This window comes from Notolabrus celidotus, chromosome 14 (assembly GCF_009762535.1).
Source record: "Notolabrus celidotus isolate fNotCel1 chromosome 14, fNotCel1.pri, whole genome shotgun sequence".
NCBI lineage: Eukaryota > Metazoa > Chordata > Actinopteri > Labriformes > Labridae > Notolabrus > Notolabrus celidotus.
The window spans coordinates 18,418,110-18,437,184 of NC_048285.1; the positions used below are offsets into that span (position 1 = coordinate 18,418,110).

The 19,075-nt window shown below is 40.9% G+C and overlaps 2 protein-coding genes across 5 annotated transcripts in view; both read right to left on the minus strand.

Annotated features, from left to right (window-relative positions):
• Positions 1-2,111, minus strand: part of mettl16 (methyltransferase like 16) — a 28,988-nt gene extending 26,877 nt beyond the window's left edge. Inside the window, exons 1-2 of one of the 3 annotated variants that reach the window (XM_034701212.1) lie at positions 1,952-2,111; positions 1,514-1,643 (exon numbers count right to left, since the gene is read on the minus strand). In XM_034701212.1, the coding sequence (XP_034557103.1) occupies positions 1,514-1,641 (128 nt within the window). In that variant the 5' untranslated portion in view covers positions 1,642-1,643; positions 1,952-2,111. The other 2 variants (XM_034701210.1, XM_034701213.1) reach the window with 2 other exon arrangements.
• A 1,756-nt stretch (positions 2,112-3,867) lies between these two features.
• Positions 3,868-19,075, minus strand: part of LOC117825917 (lissencephaly-1 homolog) — a 46,695-nt gene continuing 31,487 nt past the window's right edge. For both annotated transcript variants that reach the window (XM_034701907.1, XM_034701908.1), the window contains exons 6-11: positions 13,925-14,093; positions 12,126-12,228; positions 11,780-12,008; positions 9,222-9,323; positions 8,938-9,094; positions 3,868-8,056 (exon numbers count right to left, since the gene is read on the minus strand). In XM_034701907.1, the coding sequence (XP_034557798.1) occupies positions 7,983-8,056; positions 8,938-9,094; positions 9,222-9,323; positions 11,780-12,008; positions 12,126-12,228; positions 13,925-14,093 (834 nt within the window). In that variant the 3' untranslated portion in view covers positions 3,868-7,982. The remainder of the gene's footprint in view (positions 8,057-8,937; positions 9,095-9,221; positions 9,324-11,779; positions 12,009-12,125; positions 12,229-13,924; positions 14,094-19,075) is intronic.

Consider the following 19,075-nt stretch of genomic DNA (forward strand, 5'->3'; position numbering starts at 1 on the left):
TGAATATCGTTGATGTGTAGGCGTTCTAATGAGCTGGAAGACTACAAAACATATTTCCCTTCTTATCAAGCACATTCGTGTTTCTTGAGTTCCAAAGTCATAATTATCAGGGATCCAATGATGCAAGTGTCTTTTTCACCAATGTAAAATCTGTATGAGTCAGTGCATGAAACCAGTGATGGCTTTCTGCCTAGACTGAGTGAGTTGGTCTGATGAGGAAAAGCTAAACTATTCAATAACATGGACAATACAAAACAGACCAACTGTAATAATGGGTTATAATAGCTGGTTGATGATGAAATGACTGAAACCCTCAGTATGTGCATTAGTCTGATTTTAAGTGTCAGATCAGTGCATTATGAATTTGATATTCAGTTGAACTTAGACATCTGGGGTTCAGTTGAACTAGAGATGTTGAATTGGGTTGAGGTCAGAGCTTTGTGCAGCACAGTCAAATACCTTCACATAACCCTAACCCTAACCCTAACCCTAACCCTAACCTCCAGCTCAACGCAGGAAAGACCAAAGAGCTGGTGGTGGATTTCAGAAGACGCAAGTCCACTCCTCCCACACCAGTGAACATCCAGGGAACAGACATTGAGATTGTGAAATCTTACAAGTACCTGGGTGTTCACCTGAACAATAAACTGGACTGGTCAGACAACTCAAATGTGCTGTACAAGAAGGGACAAAGCAGACTCTTTCTGCTCAGGAGACTCAGGTATTTTGGTGTGGAGGGGGCTCTTCTGAAGTCCTTCTTTTACTCTGTGGTGGCATCAGCCATCTTCTTTGGAGTGGTCTGCTGGGGAAGTAGCATCTCTGCTGCTGACAGGAAGAAGCTGAACAGACTGGTGAAGAAGGCCAGCTCTGTCCTGGGCTGCCCACTGGACCCTGTGGAGGTGGTGGCTGACAGGGGAATGATAGCAAAGCTATCTTCTCTGATGGACAACACGCCACACCCCCTCCAGGAGACCATAACAACACTAAGTAGCTTGTTCAGTGACAGACTTCTTCACCTGCGGTGTCTCAGGGAGAGATACAGCAGGTCTTTTCTTCCTGCAGTGGTCAGACTCTATAACCAATAATATATATATATATATGTTTGTGTGTTTGTGTGTGTGTGTGATTTTAAGATATGCTTATGTTTTACCTCTTTAATTTTAATTGCTAATAACTTTTTAATAATTGTTACTTTATAGGCTCTTGTTTGCTTTATATATTTCTTTTGCACTTTGTCTACTCTGTTACTGTAACACTTGAAATTCCCCGTTGTGGGATGAGCAAAGGAATCTCTTATCTTATCTTATCTTACCAACCTCATGCATTTCTCTCAGGACATGATTCTGCACAAGAGCATGCTAAAACATTCATGTTTCTTTCATTATACAGAATACACTTCTGAATCCCTTGTAATTTGGACATATGATACACCGAAAAATAAAAACATGATTCACTGCAACCAAGAAAAGGTTCCTTCCCTTTCTCTAAAAACTTTAAAGTCTCAGATACTCACACAGGTCTTCCCGCGAGGCTGGTGTGCACGTGCTGCTGGAAGTCTGGATATTTGGAAGCCAGGTAACCGAAATCAGGTGGTTTGTCTTTGTACCGGTTCCGGGGATGCATGGACTTATTCAGGGCCATGACTGAATTTAAAACGAAGAAATTAGAACTGTGCATAAGCTTAGGGGAGCATGTAGCAACAGAAGGTACATATAACATTCAAAATCATATAAGAGCAGAGCAGGGAAGATTGGAAACTTGTAACTTTACCCTGTAGGTAACTTTTACTATAATTTAACTTTTGGATCAAGATGAAACTTTCCTATAAACTTTGCTTAACTTACAGTTCTTGGCCATGCTGTGTATCATTGAAATAGGTGAAAACTCACTCATTTGGAGCAGTAAGCTAACATTTAGACGCATGCGCGGCGTGTAGTTTGTTTCTGCCTACCTTAACTGAAGTTTCCCTTGTTGTGTTGAAGCCTTTTAATGACCACGGCTGATCAAATGTGGCTAAAAGCTGTGGAAAATACTCTCACGTTGTTCTAACGTTTCTGCAACTCTCTTCCTGGATGCTCTAAACGTCACTTCACTACGCCGTTACGCGTTGACGTCACCAGAATACAGTTCCCATGGAAACGGGTAGGCGTTAGTACTGAACGAACTGGTCCCAAAAAAATCAACTGAGCTAAAAAAGCTCACTTAACTCCTTAAATATTAGCTTTTCCACTATTTCCTACGTTATTCAAACTAATTAAAGCTGTTTGTTTATCATAATTTCTTCTCTATTTAAACTCCAAGACATTCATTTTGTTTACAAATGTTTTCTAAAAGAGAACATTGCGTTTTTCCCCATAAAGCTTTATCTTTGCTAAGAGAATAGATTCATATAAAGTGTAGTAACTTTAATATCATCTTGATCTTTCTCTGATTTTAACTTTTTTTTTTTTCCTTTTTCTATGGTTCAATTCATATCTTTATCGAAACTGACTGAACCTTCTTTTAACATTCACAATTAATGACAAATACAACCAGGGGCGATTCTAGGATAGGATGTTTAGGGGTGCTGAGCCGGGCAAGATAAATTTCACTTGTTTGTACATTTTAATGCATTTTCATTCCACACATTTGTGAAAGAAAAGTATAACACTTTTTGGGAAAGTCTGTGACTAAACCATCAAGTCTGATAAAGATTATTTAAATGCTGAGCCACAGCAAAAGAGAAATGGATTGGAAACATAAAAGAAACATATGGTAACCCTAATTCTTGGGAAAGACTGAAGTATCTGATATTCAACCACATAAGATTAAGTATATGTTGCTAGTCTGTGTTGTTTAAAATAAGTCCAGGGGCCCACAAGAATGAGTTACAATAGTAGGCTCCAGAAGTCTCTAGGAAGGGCCTAAAAAAGATCACCTTTGACCTAGGCAAATATATGATTGACAGCTGACGTCTTTGTCAATACTTAGAACAAGGCGTTCATAAATGGAGTCAAATAGCAGCTAACTTGAAACTTTTGTTGAAGAGTCCATATATATGTATGTTTGAAGGACACCCTCATTCTAATTTGAGTGCACCTTCATAGTATTTAAGCCAGAACGTGGAGACAGAAGAGAGGCGACTTCATCTGGCCCGGTCGTCCTCCAAGCAGTCGTGATGCTTGTTACTGATGCTGATGCTGTTTGATTGTAATAAATCAAATTACTATTCAAGCTGGCCAGTGTCACGAAGTTCATTCTACATCTGCACATCACAGGCTGATAAGACACGACAAGACAAACTCATTTTGATAAAGCAGCTCCTCAACATATACATAAACAGTTTGCATGTTTCTGGAGTAAACCAGCCTCCTATAGTGAGTATCAAAAATACCAAAAATTGACACTGGAGTTATTTTTTGGACTTTCATTTGAAATGCAATGCACAACATGTAAAACGTGGTGGAGCTGCTGTATTTTTGTTGTTAAAATATTACGCTTCAACCAAGTACTGTATGGTTTTGAAACTTTTCTAGCTTGTTAAAAAGGACACTCAAATTTTAGGGGTGGTGAGAATCAATTTAGAGGTGCTTCAGCACCCCCAAAAATGGGCTAGAAACGCCTATGCATGCAACCGTCTTTGAGCAATGAGATTTTAGAGAGAAAATAACAAATAATTTAGTGGTAAAATAAATGAATAAAAGCAATTTCTGCTTGTATCTGCCATTATCTCAGTAATAATCAACTTGAACAAACTGTAACTAGCTTGAAGGGTTACTTAGTTCAAATATGTTCCTAACATAGCCAAGCTATTTGACAGGCTATATGCACTTGCCTTTAGCATGAGAACAATAAGCTCTAAACAAATGAGCAGGACAACAAAAGATGCAGATTTTTCTCTTTTATTATATTGCAAACAATAATGACATCCAGGTATATTGTTAACAGTTTGCTGAGTGAAGAGTGAGACCATAGTGGCGAAAACATCATAAGCTCTCCTGTAGGAGCTTGTTGTGCAGTCTGAAGCCCTCCAATGTGGTTCATGGACAGGTAAAGAAGAAGACAGGCGGACTTGAGGCCAGAGGAAAAAAACCAACAGACAGGCAAAACTTGTCTGTCAGTCAGTCCATTCACACACCTGACCAGTGCTGCACAGGGATTGCTTGGGACCTGCGAATGGCAAAAGGGGATTTTCTTCCACAGGGCACACAGTTGCATACAACACAAGCAGCTGTGTTGTAGCTTTTTCCATCAATTCTTACAAAAGAAACAGAACACACATCGTCCTGACCTTTGATTAACTCCCTTCCTTGAGTAAAACCAAGGAGGGGAAGTAGTTTTTAATTTACATTTTACGGTCTGGCATGTCATAGCGTGATCCTGAGGAGACTAGCATCATTTTCAAAATGTTGGACCTAGAGAACAAGGCTGATTCATCAAGCTAAACCAGATTGTACTGACAAATGTCTCCTTTTTTGGCTTTAGCGAGAACACTTAACAAATTGGCATCTTCATCATCAATGCCAATTTGTAGTATCAAAAATGTGGTGGTTTTCCACCCAAAGTGAGGACAGAGATAACAGCTTGAAGAAAAAAAAAGAAAAAAAGACCTTGGTAATGGGGCACACAGCAAAAGGAGACACAAGTCTTATTCCCAGGAGGAAAGGGTTTCTCCTTTAGGACATCCTAGTCTGCCACAATCCCGTTGCATTTACAGAAGGAGTGTGTACACCTTCAAATTGCATCACACACAACAAAATGCGCCTTTCTACAACCTTTGAACAGAGCTGTCTGAACTCAACTGGCCCCCCAAAGAGGACACAGCAGTGTAATAGTAGCATATATTTTGGAAAAATGCCTGCTCATTGTGCTACCGAGTTAGATTGTTGATCAGGGTTGAAAGACTGTAATGACTGTATACAGAAGCCCTCAATGGACATGAATCCATACAACTGATTTATTTACCGTTTTCCTGTGTTGACGAGTGATAACTGGTTGTCTCAAAATCTGACTCTATCATCTTGATATCACTATTTTTCAAATGACACGTTTATTTTAGCTGTTTCCACAACGCAACATATCTTTCTTGTTACATTGGGATAACAAAGCTTGTTTTCTTGTGATAATGGAAAGATAAATTATCCACCACAAAGGAAAATCCAGCTTTGTTATCCTGAGATAACAAAAAAGAAATGTTGAGGTCTTGAGAAACAACCAGATAATACTCATTATTACAGGAAAACAGCATCAATAAAACATATGCCCACTTAAGGCTGCCGTACTTGCTCAAAAATTTGCAGCACCAGCTAGCAGCCAATGAACCTAGCACAAAGACTTACAGTTGTAAAATGCTAAAAATCCACGTGGAAAATCCTTAAATCCTAGATGTGAGTTCTCATGACAGAATAGCTGTTTACTTTCACCTTTTAAGAAGTCCACTTTGACCTTAACAGCAATAGAAAACAAAGAAATCTTCCAAATCCTCCTCATAAAATAGCATTTTGTTGTTTTTTTCTGAGTTTATCTTATAACAGGAGAAAAACCTACTAATTACTCCAAAACCTGTTTGGAGTAAGAAGGCAGATTTGCTTTGTTGTAGAGAGCCAGACTAGCTCTTTCCGAGCAGATCTTAATGCTAAGCTAAGCTGTAGCATCATATTTTCAGCTGAGTTTGAGAGGTGTATACATCTTCTCATCTATCTCTCAGCATAATACCAATTAAGCACATTTCCCTACATGTCTGGGTACTTGGAGAACACAGAGATAGCTTATCTGATTGTGAAAAACCAATTGGTCCGTGATGGGAGGGCTCCAATATTGAAGCTTCTGTGGTAATAATGTTCTGACAGCTCTGCCTCCGGCACAGGTTTACATGCAGCAGTGCTACATTAACAGGTCACATTAGGCTCACAGTAGCCACTAGCAGGAGCTTGAGCAGCAGATCACCACATCCAATACACACAGGAAGAGGAAAAATGTGGCAAAGAAGCGAGGATAAGATCAGTTAAGCAGTTGAATTCTTTATTAGCCAAGAACTGCATTGGAATGAAAAGGCTAATTAGAAATTATAGGTTTATGCATTTATCAACAGCATTAAATTTAACGTTGTCTTTGATCATCAATCAAGGACCAAAGATTTTGTGAAAAGAGGGATGTGCAAGATTAATGAATCACCTTGTCAGCTACAGTTAGGAGCAAGATGTTCCATTCTTTTTGTCCTCCACAAGGAGTGGAATGGTTGTTTCTACAGTATGGACTGGTTTATAGTAAGATCCAGTCTTTGCACAAATCTTCCCGTTTCACAACGACCCCTCCACAAAGATCGAAAGCTGAACATTTGAGAAAACCCACTCAGAAGACGTTGCATACATATGATGTGGTCTGCAGGGCGGTTTGTCTGTAGAGATTCTCTCCACTCAGGTTTCCAGCATTCTCCTTCATATCTGATCCAGGAGCTACCACTGCCCGAATCAGACCCCTCTACTGACAAAACACCATCAACAGATCACTCAGCATGTCTGCTGTGCTGCTAGCATTTTCCTCACTATTCCTTAATTCCCATCCCGTTCATCCTTTAGTGCGATAATACAAAATTGCCAAATCTCTTTATAACTACCTTAATTTACATTTCATATTTTCACAGAAAAATGAATTTTTCTATTCAAAACCATTTTTTACCCTCAGAATTATCTTTGCACATCCCAGATATCAAACCTTGGGGGCTCACTTTGACTCATCCTGCCTTTAGGTTTTCTTTTCAGCAGGTCTATATTCACCAGAGGCTTTTATTTGAGACCTTCAGAGGCGCCATGTGACAACGAAGCATCTTCTGACTTTATATAATTCCTATAGCACACCAAACCGTGCCAAGATTGACTCGATAAGAGGACTAGAAGTAGACAGCAGTGCTTTGGTTCAGTGAAAGTCTGACATGCAAGGTTACAGGGATTCGTCTCCTAAAAGGAGACACAACGAAGTGCTCCAGATTAAACAGGTGTAATCCCTGAACTCTGCTCAGATGTCAGTGTGACCCAGGGCGCTTACTGACAGAGATAGTCAAACAGACTTGCTCCATACGGTTGGGTCGTCTTGTGAAAAAATGCGGTTAATTCACAAGGCAACTTTTAAACATTAATCTTTTTATTCTTCTTCTCATCAGATTCATTAGATGGGATCATTTACTTAAAGCCTATCAGCGGTTCATGTGCCACCATGACAAGAGTACAAAGCTGTTTTTAAGCCCCCGAGGTCCAAGGACAAGAGTTTGAAACATTCGTATATACAGCCATTAAAATATTACCTAGTTCCACATGAAGAGAAATGGTATGCACATTTGAGAAGTGATGTTATAAAGCTACAGATTATTTCAATAACAAAGCCCCACAGACAATCGCATCTTAACGCATCATTTATGCTTTTTCCAACCTTCTCTCTCAAACGTTTCACCAAGCTAGGCACCAACAGACTACGACAGTGAAGGAGAGAAATAACAGAAAACAAAATCCTAAATAAAAAAATAGACAAAAATAAATCTTACACATAAAGACACTGTCATTTCTTAAATTATCGGTTTTTAGTGCCCTACATTTTACACCCAGTCAAAAACATCTGCCTTCGGTTGGTCGGTAAGGCTGCGTGACAGACGGCCAGCCCCGTGGTAAACCTATGGTACTTCTAGACGTTATGTAAATTTACAGTATACAATTTTGGATTACCATGCAAGAATACTTTTTTGTGTAACATTAATAGCTCAATCTACATCCAGGAATAATTTACATAGAAGGACAATAGTTATTGGACCAGAGAGAGCGATGGAAAGATAACCATGGTGGTAAGTGCAGCCGGAGGAGGAGATGATGATGATGATGTGCGGGTGAGGTTTAGGTCAGGTGAGGAGGGGGAAGGGGGAATGATAAGGGGAGGTGGGGTGGTAGAAAGGGGAGGTTGGATCCAGAGGAGCGCCTGGGTAATTGGTGTGATGGTCCAATCCTCCTAGGTCCAAATCAGCGGCACTCCCACACTTTTACTGTTTGATCTACACTCCCAGTGACCACGTAGGGTGCAGCCTTGTGGAAATCTGTAGAGCAAACACAAAAAATATCAGGACAAGGAACAACTAAAAAATAAGATCTGCTTTTATAGTATCCTTCCTCATATGCAACTGTTGCTTTTAAACTTGATCTTTACATCAAGTAACAGGAAAAGCTTATCATCTGCAAGGTCCCCTGAAGAATGGAAGCACAAAGCTGCAATGGCTTTTGTCTACTGAAAATGAACAGAGCCTGCTCACACCTCAAACTGCTGATTTTTTGGGGAATACCAAACAAAAAAGTCCTCCTCTGAAAAATGATCTAACATGCAAATGATGTCAGGCTGAAACCAATGAGAATAAAGGGTTACCAGCCATTATAACAACCCATTTAGGGGTTTTGTATTCTGTGTACAGGTCGGTGGATACTTTGGAAAATGGGGGGGGGAGAAATACCTTTTTGTATCAATGATGTAAAACAAAAGGTGCTTTATCTTTCCCACACTGCTCAAAAATTCATCACATCAATAGCTCAGAGCGATATCCTCTTTGTTTGAAACAGGATTTAAGAGGACTGGGTTTCAAACGGCTTGCCAAGCAAAAGTTGGCTGAAGAGCTCCTCAAGAGAGTTCCCGAGCCTTGATCTACTGGAAAGCTGCAGATATGAGGAGGGGAGGCAGGAAAATCCTCCAGCTCTTTTTTACCTCCTAAACCCCCAGCTGCCTGCAACCCCCGGGACTCTAAACACACTATGATGGAAAAACTGGGCTTCTGTACAAATATTAAACCTTTGGCAAAAGCAGATATTTGTGAAAGCAGCTGCATTGTCCAATGAGTGTGAAAACAAAGGTTCCTGCTGCAACTCAAGTGAAAAAGTGGTCAAACAAAAAGCATGGATGAAGCTTCATCTGGCGAGATGGACTGCTTACCCAGAGAGGTAACGAAGTGTTCGTGGGCACACAGGGTTTTCTGGCAGCGCTTGTTCTTGTAGTCCCAGATCCTTAAGGTCTTATCGTCTGCACAGGTCACAATGAACTTGCCACCAGGGTGGAAGAGGATACCACGCACCCAGTTGTCATGGCCAACCTGTGGGATGAACAGAGACCAGTTGCCGACGAGTACATCTCAATCAAGACACAAAGTGATTTTCCTCCATGTTACAGTGGATGTAAACTTCAAACTTTAAAGGCTTCTGTGCTCTGATAGTTCTCACCAGTGTCATAAGGCACATGCCAATGCTAACATCCCACATCTTGATGGTCTTGTCTCTGGAGCCAGAGAGCAGGAAGGGGCCAGGCTTACCACTCTTCTTGGACTGAAGGGGCACAAAGGGGAAACAATTAGGACTTTTTGTCAAACACAAAGAAAGCATCAAAATTGTCACCCTAATATATGTCAATATGTCGCATAGTTAAATCATAAATATCACATTTCTTGAAATTTACTTTTTATCATCATTATTTCATCCGATCTATTTTGTGGCCTTGAACCAATTTTTTGATCTAAAATAAACAAACACAGACTTGGCTATTCACTCATCTGCCACATGTATGGAAATAAATGAGCTTAAATCAATGGCCATAAAGTGCTGTGAACACACCAACATTGTAAACAGAGCTGTTGAAAAACACACCAGTAGCCCAGTCTTCCCATGCCTGATGATTTTTAAACAGGCAGGCAGGTCCATCTAAGTGATTACGAGTGCCAGTGAAGCTGTTTTTCGTTATCGTTGCTGTGGTCTGTTAATGTTTTGGAATAAGAGATCTAAATTTAGTAAATAATCAGGCTAATCGTGAAATTGACATTTCAATAAATAGCTTTGCCTCTGAGGCAAACATCCAGGGAACAAGGTCAGATTAGTTTTGTGTCTTCCAAACAACAACTGTATTTTTGTTTAACTTTGTACATTTCATAATTCTATTTCTTAAAACTCTATTTTTACATCTTTATTACGTATTAAATGTTCCATGCTTGTTTTGTTTCCAATACTCCAATGTAGAGTGGTTAGATACAGATAGTTGTTTTGGAAAATAGTATCGAGTTCAAGTTCTAGTATGGTTTGGGCCTCTGGTATAAGCAAGCATAATATGAAGCCCATGCCGAAGTGCTATAAACTGCAATTCATCGAGAATCCGCTTGAGGCGGGCTGCAGAAACAAAGACACCAATTCAAAAAAGACGATCTTTGCAGCATTAATAAACATGTTTACAGCCCGGTTCAAAAAAACGCTTGGCTCTACGTAGCTAATCTCTCTTTAGACACACGCTGTACAAGGGTGAATATTTTTCTAACGCGACGGTTCAGAAGATATTAAGATTACGAGTTTTTGCCCAAATAAGGACATGACTGACTTGACTCCCGGTCGGGAACACATAGCTGTTGGCTAGGAGGCTCAAACTCCGCCTCTTTACGTCACACTGCCTGGTTGAGTCCCGCATCTCCAATATGGCTGCCGCTGTGGATTGGCTTCAAAACAGCGCTCAGGAACAGATTGCTGATGTCACAGATACTACGTCCATTATTTATACAGTCTAAGGATATCGCCTATAGTGCAATATCAGGTATCGGTAAGTAGGCAAGTCAGTGCACCGTTCTGATACCGCAATATATTGGACCCATGAAAGATGAACTTGTTACAGGGAAATGATCATGTGACAACAAGTACGAGATAACATATAGTGAGCAGGCCGTAATAGTAGATTGGAATCCTGAAAACCCAAGAGGTGAGCAGAACGGTCTGCTGTCTAGGAACAACAGACTTTTGCTTTTTGTTGACGAATCATAACAAGTATTCAACACAGCAGTGAAATAACAAATAACAGTGCATTACTAGCTAATACCTTAATCTTTGTCCTGTTAGCGCAACATCAGCTATCAGTATTTGTCCGTTAATATCGTGTCTTCTTTTATCACACTGGTTTTAGAGGGGCACTTAGTGTTGAGTTATTGGAATTGGCGTCAAAATAATGATGTTCAGCTCCACTATGCATTAACCTGTGTTTATAAAGCTAAAGAAAAAAAGCATCAGTTAATTAGAAGATCGTCTAAATAAAATCCTTGAAGGAGGCCTGAGGTGTTTAATGTTGCTGAAACCTAGTGTGAGAGCACATGGTGAAACATCTGTGTGATTGCAGGCGTCTCTCTGGAGTCAGACCTCAAACATTCCCATTTGTTAGGCTGTGATATGCAATCCTTCATATTCTTTAGGACACAAAACTCTCTTCTGTGTGAATGAATCTCTGTTATTCTCTGCTCACAGGTTAGACTGGGACAACTACTGCCGAGGCAAATATTATTTTAAGCTGACAAGGGGATGATTGGATACGCTTGAGATCACAAGACATGACAAGGGAATCTAAGCTGACTCTAGGCCATGCTGATACACACACGTGGCAACACTGTTCATTTAAACTGGCCTGTTCACATGGTTGAGAGTCAGAGTAGTGATGTATGAGATTATGACATGGCTAGCATGTAGAGAAGGAACAAACTGCCTATCATCTGACTGTGTGAGGTTTCATCACATCTAATCAGCAGGCTACATATTGAATGAAAGCTAGTTTGGTATAAGACCAGCTCTGTTGGGCGATTTTTGTCAAGTGTTGTCTAGAATATGTGATGTAGAAATAATTAGTTGGAGAATAGAAAGAACATGCAGACCTCAAGAGATCCCTCTCTAGCTCTGAAGGTTTGATTATTTTCAACCTTTGCTCCTCTTTCGTAGATCTTTCGAAAAAGAGAGAGGGGTGGGGGTTTCAAGTGGTCCTTTACCTCGGAGCCTGTGGCTTCTAGGATGGTGGGGTGTGAGCTCTCTGGTGCCCAAGAGATACATTCCACCACATGCTCGTGCTCCCGCAGCTCGGCCTTGCACTCTTTGGACGCTACGACCCACACACGCACGGTTTGGTCGTTGGAGCAGCTAGCAATCAGTGTGCCGTCCTGGTTGGGCCGCACCATACGGACCCACTCCCTGTGGCCTGTGAAGGTCTTCACACAGTACCTAATAAACGACAAACAGAGGCGTGTCATCGTATTGTCAGAGTGGATCAATCAATCTGAATATGGTGCTTTAAAAACTCAAGCAGCGGTTTCAAGGATGTTTATGGAGGCTGCGTACCCGGTTGCCACCTCCCACATTTTGATGGTTTTGTCTCTCGAGGCAGAGACAATGTGGTCTCCATTGGGCATGATGGCTACAGACGAAACATTGTGATCATGTCCTGGAAAAGACAAAAACAAGATTTAAGCAAAAGCCATTTATTGCAATGCTTCCTGAGCAACAGAAAGAGCTGCACCCCTTCAGAAGGAAACACACCATCCCTTCAGTCTTTCTTTCAACAGATGGATCATATTTCTACATCGTCTTTTAAAACTGAACAAAAAAAAAATGTACTCTCGCCACAAACAGCGCCAAAAGAGTTTGGCCGTAATTTAGCAGACAATTTGCAGGGGCTTACTTTTTACCACAAAGAATAGGAGACGCCTAATTACCTAGACGCAGTGCCATATTTAAGCTGCTAAACAGATGAAGACAACAGTAAGTATACTCTAAAAGGCCAGCTTAACTCTGTGTGTAAGTGTGTGTAAGTGTGTGTATGTGTGTGTATGTGTGTGTCTGTGTTTAATGGGTGACAGCTACACAGTAAAGTGCTATGTGGTGCTGAAGAGGATAATTAAACTGCTTTTCAGATCAGGACTAATCTACTTCCCTGGTTAGCCGTATATTTTTTGTAAGATAGAAAAAAAAGGAGGAGTGGATGAAACATGGAGGAGGGTTAAGTAGATGAATAGAAGTGAAATAATAAATAAATAATAATAAAAAAAATGGGTTTCTGCCCACAGTGAACGAAGCTTGCTCGTCTCATGCACCTTTTTACTACAGAAGAGAAGCAGCCAGTGAAGTCTGTTGCTCACTGGCTCACTGCACATTCTGCAGTTCTTACAACTCCAGTGTAAATGTAAGATGCCAAATATAAAATGCCTTTTGTCTGTTTGCTAAGCAGGCTTATCACTGATACTCATTCACGTCTGCTTCACAAGTAGACATTAATGGGCACTAAAAGCAGACTTGAGAAGAGGAGAACAAATTTAGAAATGCTGAGGCGTCATAATGTTTGGGCTACTGCTGCTGGCTGCTTGATGGGGGATGTTCCCACAATTTTGAGAAGGGGGGAATATTCAAATGCTGATTCTTAAAATGAGGAGGATTTGAGGGCACATACAGACCAAGCTGCCATGATTTACTTGACAATTGGGGTATAAAAAAGGAGGTGTATGCCAATGACATCACCAATATCGTCCTCAGTAAAAAAACCTTGTACGGCTCATTTAAATCTTTGAAAATCATTCACATTTAAATGTTGACATTGGAAAAAGGGGTAGAATCAATGTCTGAAGTACTGTACCGTGGTTTGGATAAGTTGTGAGACCAAAAAAGGAGACATAAATGGCTAAAACAGTCCATTCTATCAGAACAGGTTTTTTTAATTTTAAATTTTTAAAGTTATATTTTGGGGCTTTTTTGCCTTTAATGGATAGGACAGCTGAAGAGAGACAGGAAATTTGGGGAATAGAGAGTGGGGGAAGACATGCAGTAAATGGTTGTCCGGCCGGGAGTCAAACCAGCGACCTCTGCGACGAGGACTATAGCCTCTAAACATGGGGCACTTAGATCGCTAGGCCACCAGTGCCCCCAGAACAGGTTTAACTCTCTTCATGAGACTGAAGCTCATCGAATGTGACAACAGCATCTACACCACCTGAGCCCTGTGTACACCACGGACTACATTTAGGATGCAATGACTGAAACTGTAAAAGAGCTTGTTTACAAAGATAAAAGATCTTTATGTATTGTTCATATAAGATAGAAGTGGTCGTGTAAAGTATAGACAATTTCTTAATGATTTTTCTTCTTACCGTGCATGGTCCTGATGCATTCAAAGCCTTGGAAATCCCACAGCTTGATAGTCATGTCTGCAGAGCAGGATGCTAGCAGTTTGCCGGTCTGGTCAAAAGAGATGTCCTGCACAGAATCTGTGTGGCCCTTCAGTGTGCGTTCAAAGTCTCCTGTCTCGTAGTCCCATACCTGCAGAAGAGAACATATGAATTAATTAGCTTTACAGAAACATAGAGGGACATATTAACTCCACAAATTTCTAGTTAATATCATATTCTCATTTAAGCCACACCATGCCACCATCATCCCCCTTCAAACTGGAGCTAAACCCCCACGTGTCATATTATCTGTAGCCCTGTGTCATCTCCTTCTCAGCTGAACTGTCCAGAATCCAAAACAAGATGTGTGAGCCAAGCGTTCCAGAGAAGTCATATTACACTCCAACAATTAGATATGCTGATGGTAGAGGGATTAAATATCACCAGGCTGCAGTGGCATCCCCACTAACAGATCACGTCTGGCCTGAGTTTGTAGACACCACACACTCTTGGCATATTGAGTTTCAGATCCTGTGATGCATTACTATTGTAACGACAGTGATGCATGAGCCAGGACGATCGGGGTTACAGTAAGTCCTGATAGAAAAAGAGAGACAGTTTATTGTGCAGCATGTGGCACTGCCAGTTGGAGAGCAGACAGAGCACAGAGTGAAATGTAGTGAGCTTGATTTTGTAGCCTGAGAAAGCTGTTTCCTCTCTGGCTTTCAAGCAGACAGACGGTTTGTCATGGAGGGGATAAACCCTCCTTGGTTACCCTCTTGGGGTGGGGGATTTTGGGCAGACGGTGACAGGAGACCCCTCCCCCCCCTCCGTCTAGTCCTTCTGCCTTCCCCCTGAAAGGAAGCAACAGACAGTACAGATGGCTACGAAGTATAAAGTGCAGGAGGGGGTTTATCCAGGAGAAGATCAGTGCAGCTAATGTGTTTGGAGGTACACCAGGTTGAGCAGAATACACACATAAAACTGTGTTAAGCTTATGCAAACATAATCCATTAACTACCTGTAACTCAACTCTATGTCACCAATGACTCCTGGTGGCACACTGCCATGGCAGTAATGAACAAGCTGCCAAAAAAACTTGCTGTATTTCATGTCGATTAAAAGCTTAAATTCTTTCTACTTTTTGTCATGTTGTCAAAGCCAAGTCTTTTATACAAAGACTTTCTGTATAAAAGCCACTTGTGAAATAAGCAATGAGTAAGCTGACACCACAGCTCTTTGCCCTTGTTCAGTTTAACCCAGCCTCTACTTGATGTGTATCAGTGAACACTATGCTATGCTCAAAACATACTGATTTACATACTGTGAAAGAACAGCGCAGAAGGGAACACTTTTGCATGGGAATATTGGCTTTGTAAACATCAGAGAGGACAAGGAATAAAGAGGAGGAGGACCAGAGAAGGGCTAAACTGAGGGACTGAACAAAATCAAAGACAGAGGAATAACTGATGACAGAAACAGCAAACTGTTAAAAAAACAGGCCTATCAGAGCATTATGGGCTGGGTTTGAATATTAACATTGCCTTTTTGCAGTCAGTGATGATGCAAGTATTTAAACATTTTAAAGAATGCAGCAAACTCACGACCCATGCATAACAAGGATGCACCTCTTCCTCCCCATGCAGAACCACATATTGAGAACCTTCAGTGGAGCGTGGTTGTGGATACTTTGGCTCAAGTCATGAAAGTTTTCCCAAAAGCCCAGAATCTTTCAGGTTATTAAAGAAGCTATAACCCCGTCACTCTGTCTGACTGAGCTGGACAATATATTTAAAATTGTATTAATGTGTAAAAATTGCCATCTGATTTGATTTGAACAATTGATTGTTAGGAACTTACTCAAACACATTTTTTTGTTTCGATTTTATATCACGTGTAACAAACATCATATGGTCTCATATTTTGTTCAGCTATTAGGGAGGCATTTTACGTTTAAAGCATGTTTCGATGTGAATCAGCTGACTACAGGTATTGCGCACAGCGGAGATGCTCAGGTTTCCACGAGCGCTTTTTTTCTCCACCGCTGGACTGATTATGACTCGGTTGCACTCCCGGCTGAGACCATATTCTTCATATCCTTATTTTTCTCAATAAGAATGAGTAGACAAAAAACTGGACACTGAGTCTAAAATATGTTTCTGTTCAGTTCTCTTGTTGCAGAAAATCCACATGTTGTATCCCGAGCCTTCACTTCTATGACTGTAAGTTTGCAGAGATTATGAGCCTGCTCCACACAGTGATATTCAGTGTATTTAACATTTTGTACGCCTCAATATGATCCGTAGCTATTTAATACTGTCAGTTATATACATTTTGTTGTGAAGGAAAATCTGATTCAGGGGAAAAAGCGCATTTGGCATCGGTTTTTGACATGGAAAACGTTTACTTTTATTTAATGATTAATCGATAATTGATCGTTAACTTTCCAAAGATCGATCACGGAAAATACTTGAAACTTACATCCCTACTTGCTAGCTAGCTTATTAGCTGAAGTCCTCATGTAAATAACAATTGTTTTGTCAAGATCATACCTCAAAACACTTGCCATCAGCTGCAAGTGGATTGTGGCACTTGGATCCAGTTACCCGCAGTCAATTGTTTTAGCTTCAGCTTTTAATAGAACTGTTCCACATGAGGTGAGAGCAGCATGTGAGTACACAGAGAGAAACATGTGCACCCAGACGGTTGGCCTAGTGTCTGTTTGGCCCCTCCAGGCGCAACAACTGAAACATCTCTACCTGTACTGCTCTGCAAAGTGCTGGTGTCACTGCTCCAGGCTTCCAATCATATACCACATAGGGTGGGACTGGTCACCCAGGTAACCAGGAAAACAGATGCTTGTCAAATGACCATCACAGAGACAGAGAAGCTCATTACTCTGACAGTTTATTTGTTTGTTGCTTCTGAATGTTGTGATAGATAGTAAGATAAATGAAAGAGGATGATAACAAAGGGACCCTTAAAACTGGCTGTGTTTACTTTGCAGACATATCTGAAAAGGAGGAATTCGTGAAGCCTTTCATCTGAACACATTGTTGTTTCTCAAGTTGCTAATTGGACTGTAAACACTGCAGCACATGTAAGAGGAAGTCTTGGCTGGGAATTGTTTTAGCAAACCGATAGCTGCATCAGAACCCCTGAAAAAGTTGGCCATTGTTCCCAGAAGCAGAAGTTGTGGTCACATGACAAAGCTACATGTAAACCATGCAGACTGGTGAGTTTTTAATCCTTGCATTTAGCTCTGGAGGGAAAAATATTTTGCTGTTAAAATAATACATTTTAGTTAACTGCTCTTTGGCTGCAACCTTCATTATTTTAGAAATTGTTCAACACATTGATTTTATATTGATTTAATCATAATCGATGACCTGTTTCACCATGAAACGGTTTCTATCTCCCGTCACTACAGCTTCTGGGTTGCTCCTGTGAGAACACCAAAAAAGGACAACACCCCTCCATGCAACAAGAAATCTAAAAAGCAAGGCTCAGCACATCAGCAGCCTCTCAGTGAGTGAAATAGTGCGATGAACACAAGGTCTACTCTTGAGTTAAAAATTTAGCAGAGCTGTTAAAGAGCAGGAAAGTAGGGCACAGGGAGAGTCAAGCTATGCCAGAGAGAGGAGGAAAGAGAGGTGCAAAAGAAGCAGGGGTGAATTTTAGATTGAGGGCCCAGGCCTGTCTCCTCCTGTGGGATGGAAATCTCTGGTGGAGGGTAGTCATGCTGTGGCAGCTGATGCCGTAAGTGTAAGATAAATGAAGCCGGATGCTGGAGGGCGGGGATTGCAGAAGGAGGGGGGTTAGGGTGGATTTGGGAGAAGGAGAGGAATCCCTGCTGTGTGGGTGGAGTTGAGACGTACACATGTCTCTCATTGTCTCATGAATAAAGCATGCAGAACAAACACCTCAACAGAGTATTGGCATTGTACAGTGAGGCGAGGGAGGGCTGCTGCTGCTGCTGCAAAAATAGCCCAGAGACAAATCATGTAGTTTATATATGGAATCTGGGAAAAACAGGCGACAGAGGGATACAAGATCAAGGGCGTGTCTAGGAGGGAGAGTAAGAGGAGAAACTGATTAAGAATGAAGAATACTAGATGAGGAGGAGGAGCAGAGTTCAAGAGAGGGAGAAAAGGCGGTTTGTTGCAAACACTCCTGTAATGTGGGAAGGAGGGTTGCCTGCTGTAGTCCAAACATCTTTGATGGAAACAAAATTAAACGAAAACCTGTTTGGGTGTGCTTTGCTGGTTAACTTGTAGCAGGAAGGTCCCATGCACTGAGTCAAGGTTTAAGAGATGTAGCTCTTTTGGAAAACAAATGACTGACTCTCAGCAGAGAGACCTTTACCTTTTACCTTTAACATCCACATTTTCCCCCCTTGACACTTTTTTAACAGTGTGACCTTATTCTAAACCCAACTCTGCAACACAAAATGACATCTGTGACTCGAGTCTGAAGTTGTTTCTGTTGTTGTATCATCTGACAACAAACCATCTAACACTACATGATGAGACTCCCATCTGAAACAAATCATGTTGTTCCGGTTTCCTACCCTCAGACCAAAACATATCAATGTGCTTCTATCATGTAAAAATAAAAAGCACAGGATCTATTTTTCATCACTGACAAAATTTGCTTCAAGGTCTACATTAGACTCCTGAGCCTCGTACATATTCCTACTACAAACTCTGGCTTAGGAAACCTTGGAGTTTGCTTAAAGGTGTAATTATATAAAGTACTTAGGTATGTGGGAATGTTGAACTGTAAACAAACAACGGATTAGAGTTATCAGATTATGTGTAATAAAAACTTTAATGGGATAATTCACTGATTTGTCCATCTCCAGCCTGAAGATGATTAACTCAAGTGGACAATCTGCAAATGCTCAGCTCAGGGTTATTTTAAATCAACGGACACAGAAGTGGAATTACCACCAGGTGGCTGACTGCCTCTGCAGACCAGATCAGATATCTCACAGTTCCTCATGAGATGTTGCATTCACAAGAACTAGGAAGGATTAATGGCAGATTACATGTTTTCCAGGACATTATGGTGTCATAGAGAAGTAACTCTAAATCTCTGGGTCCACTTTGGTCACCACCAACACATTAGACA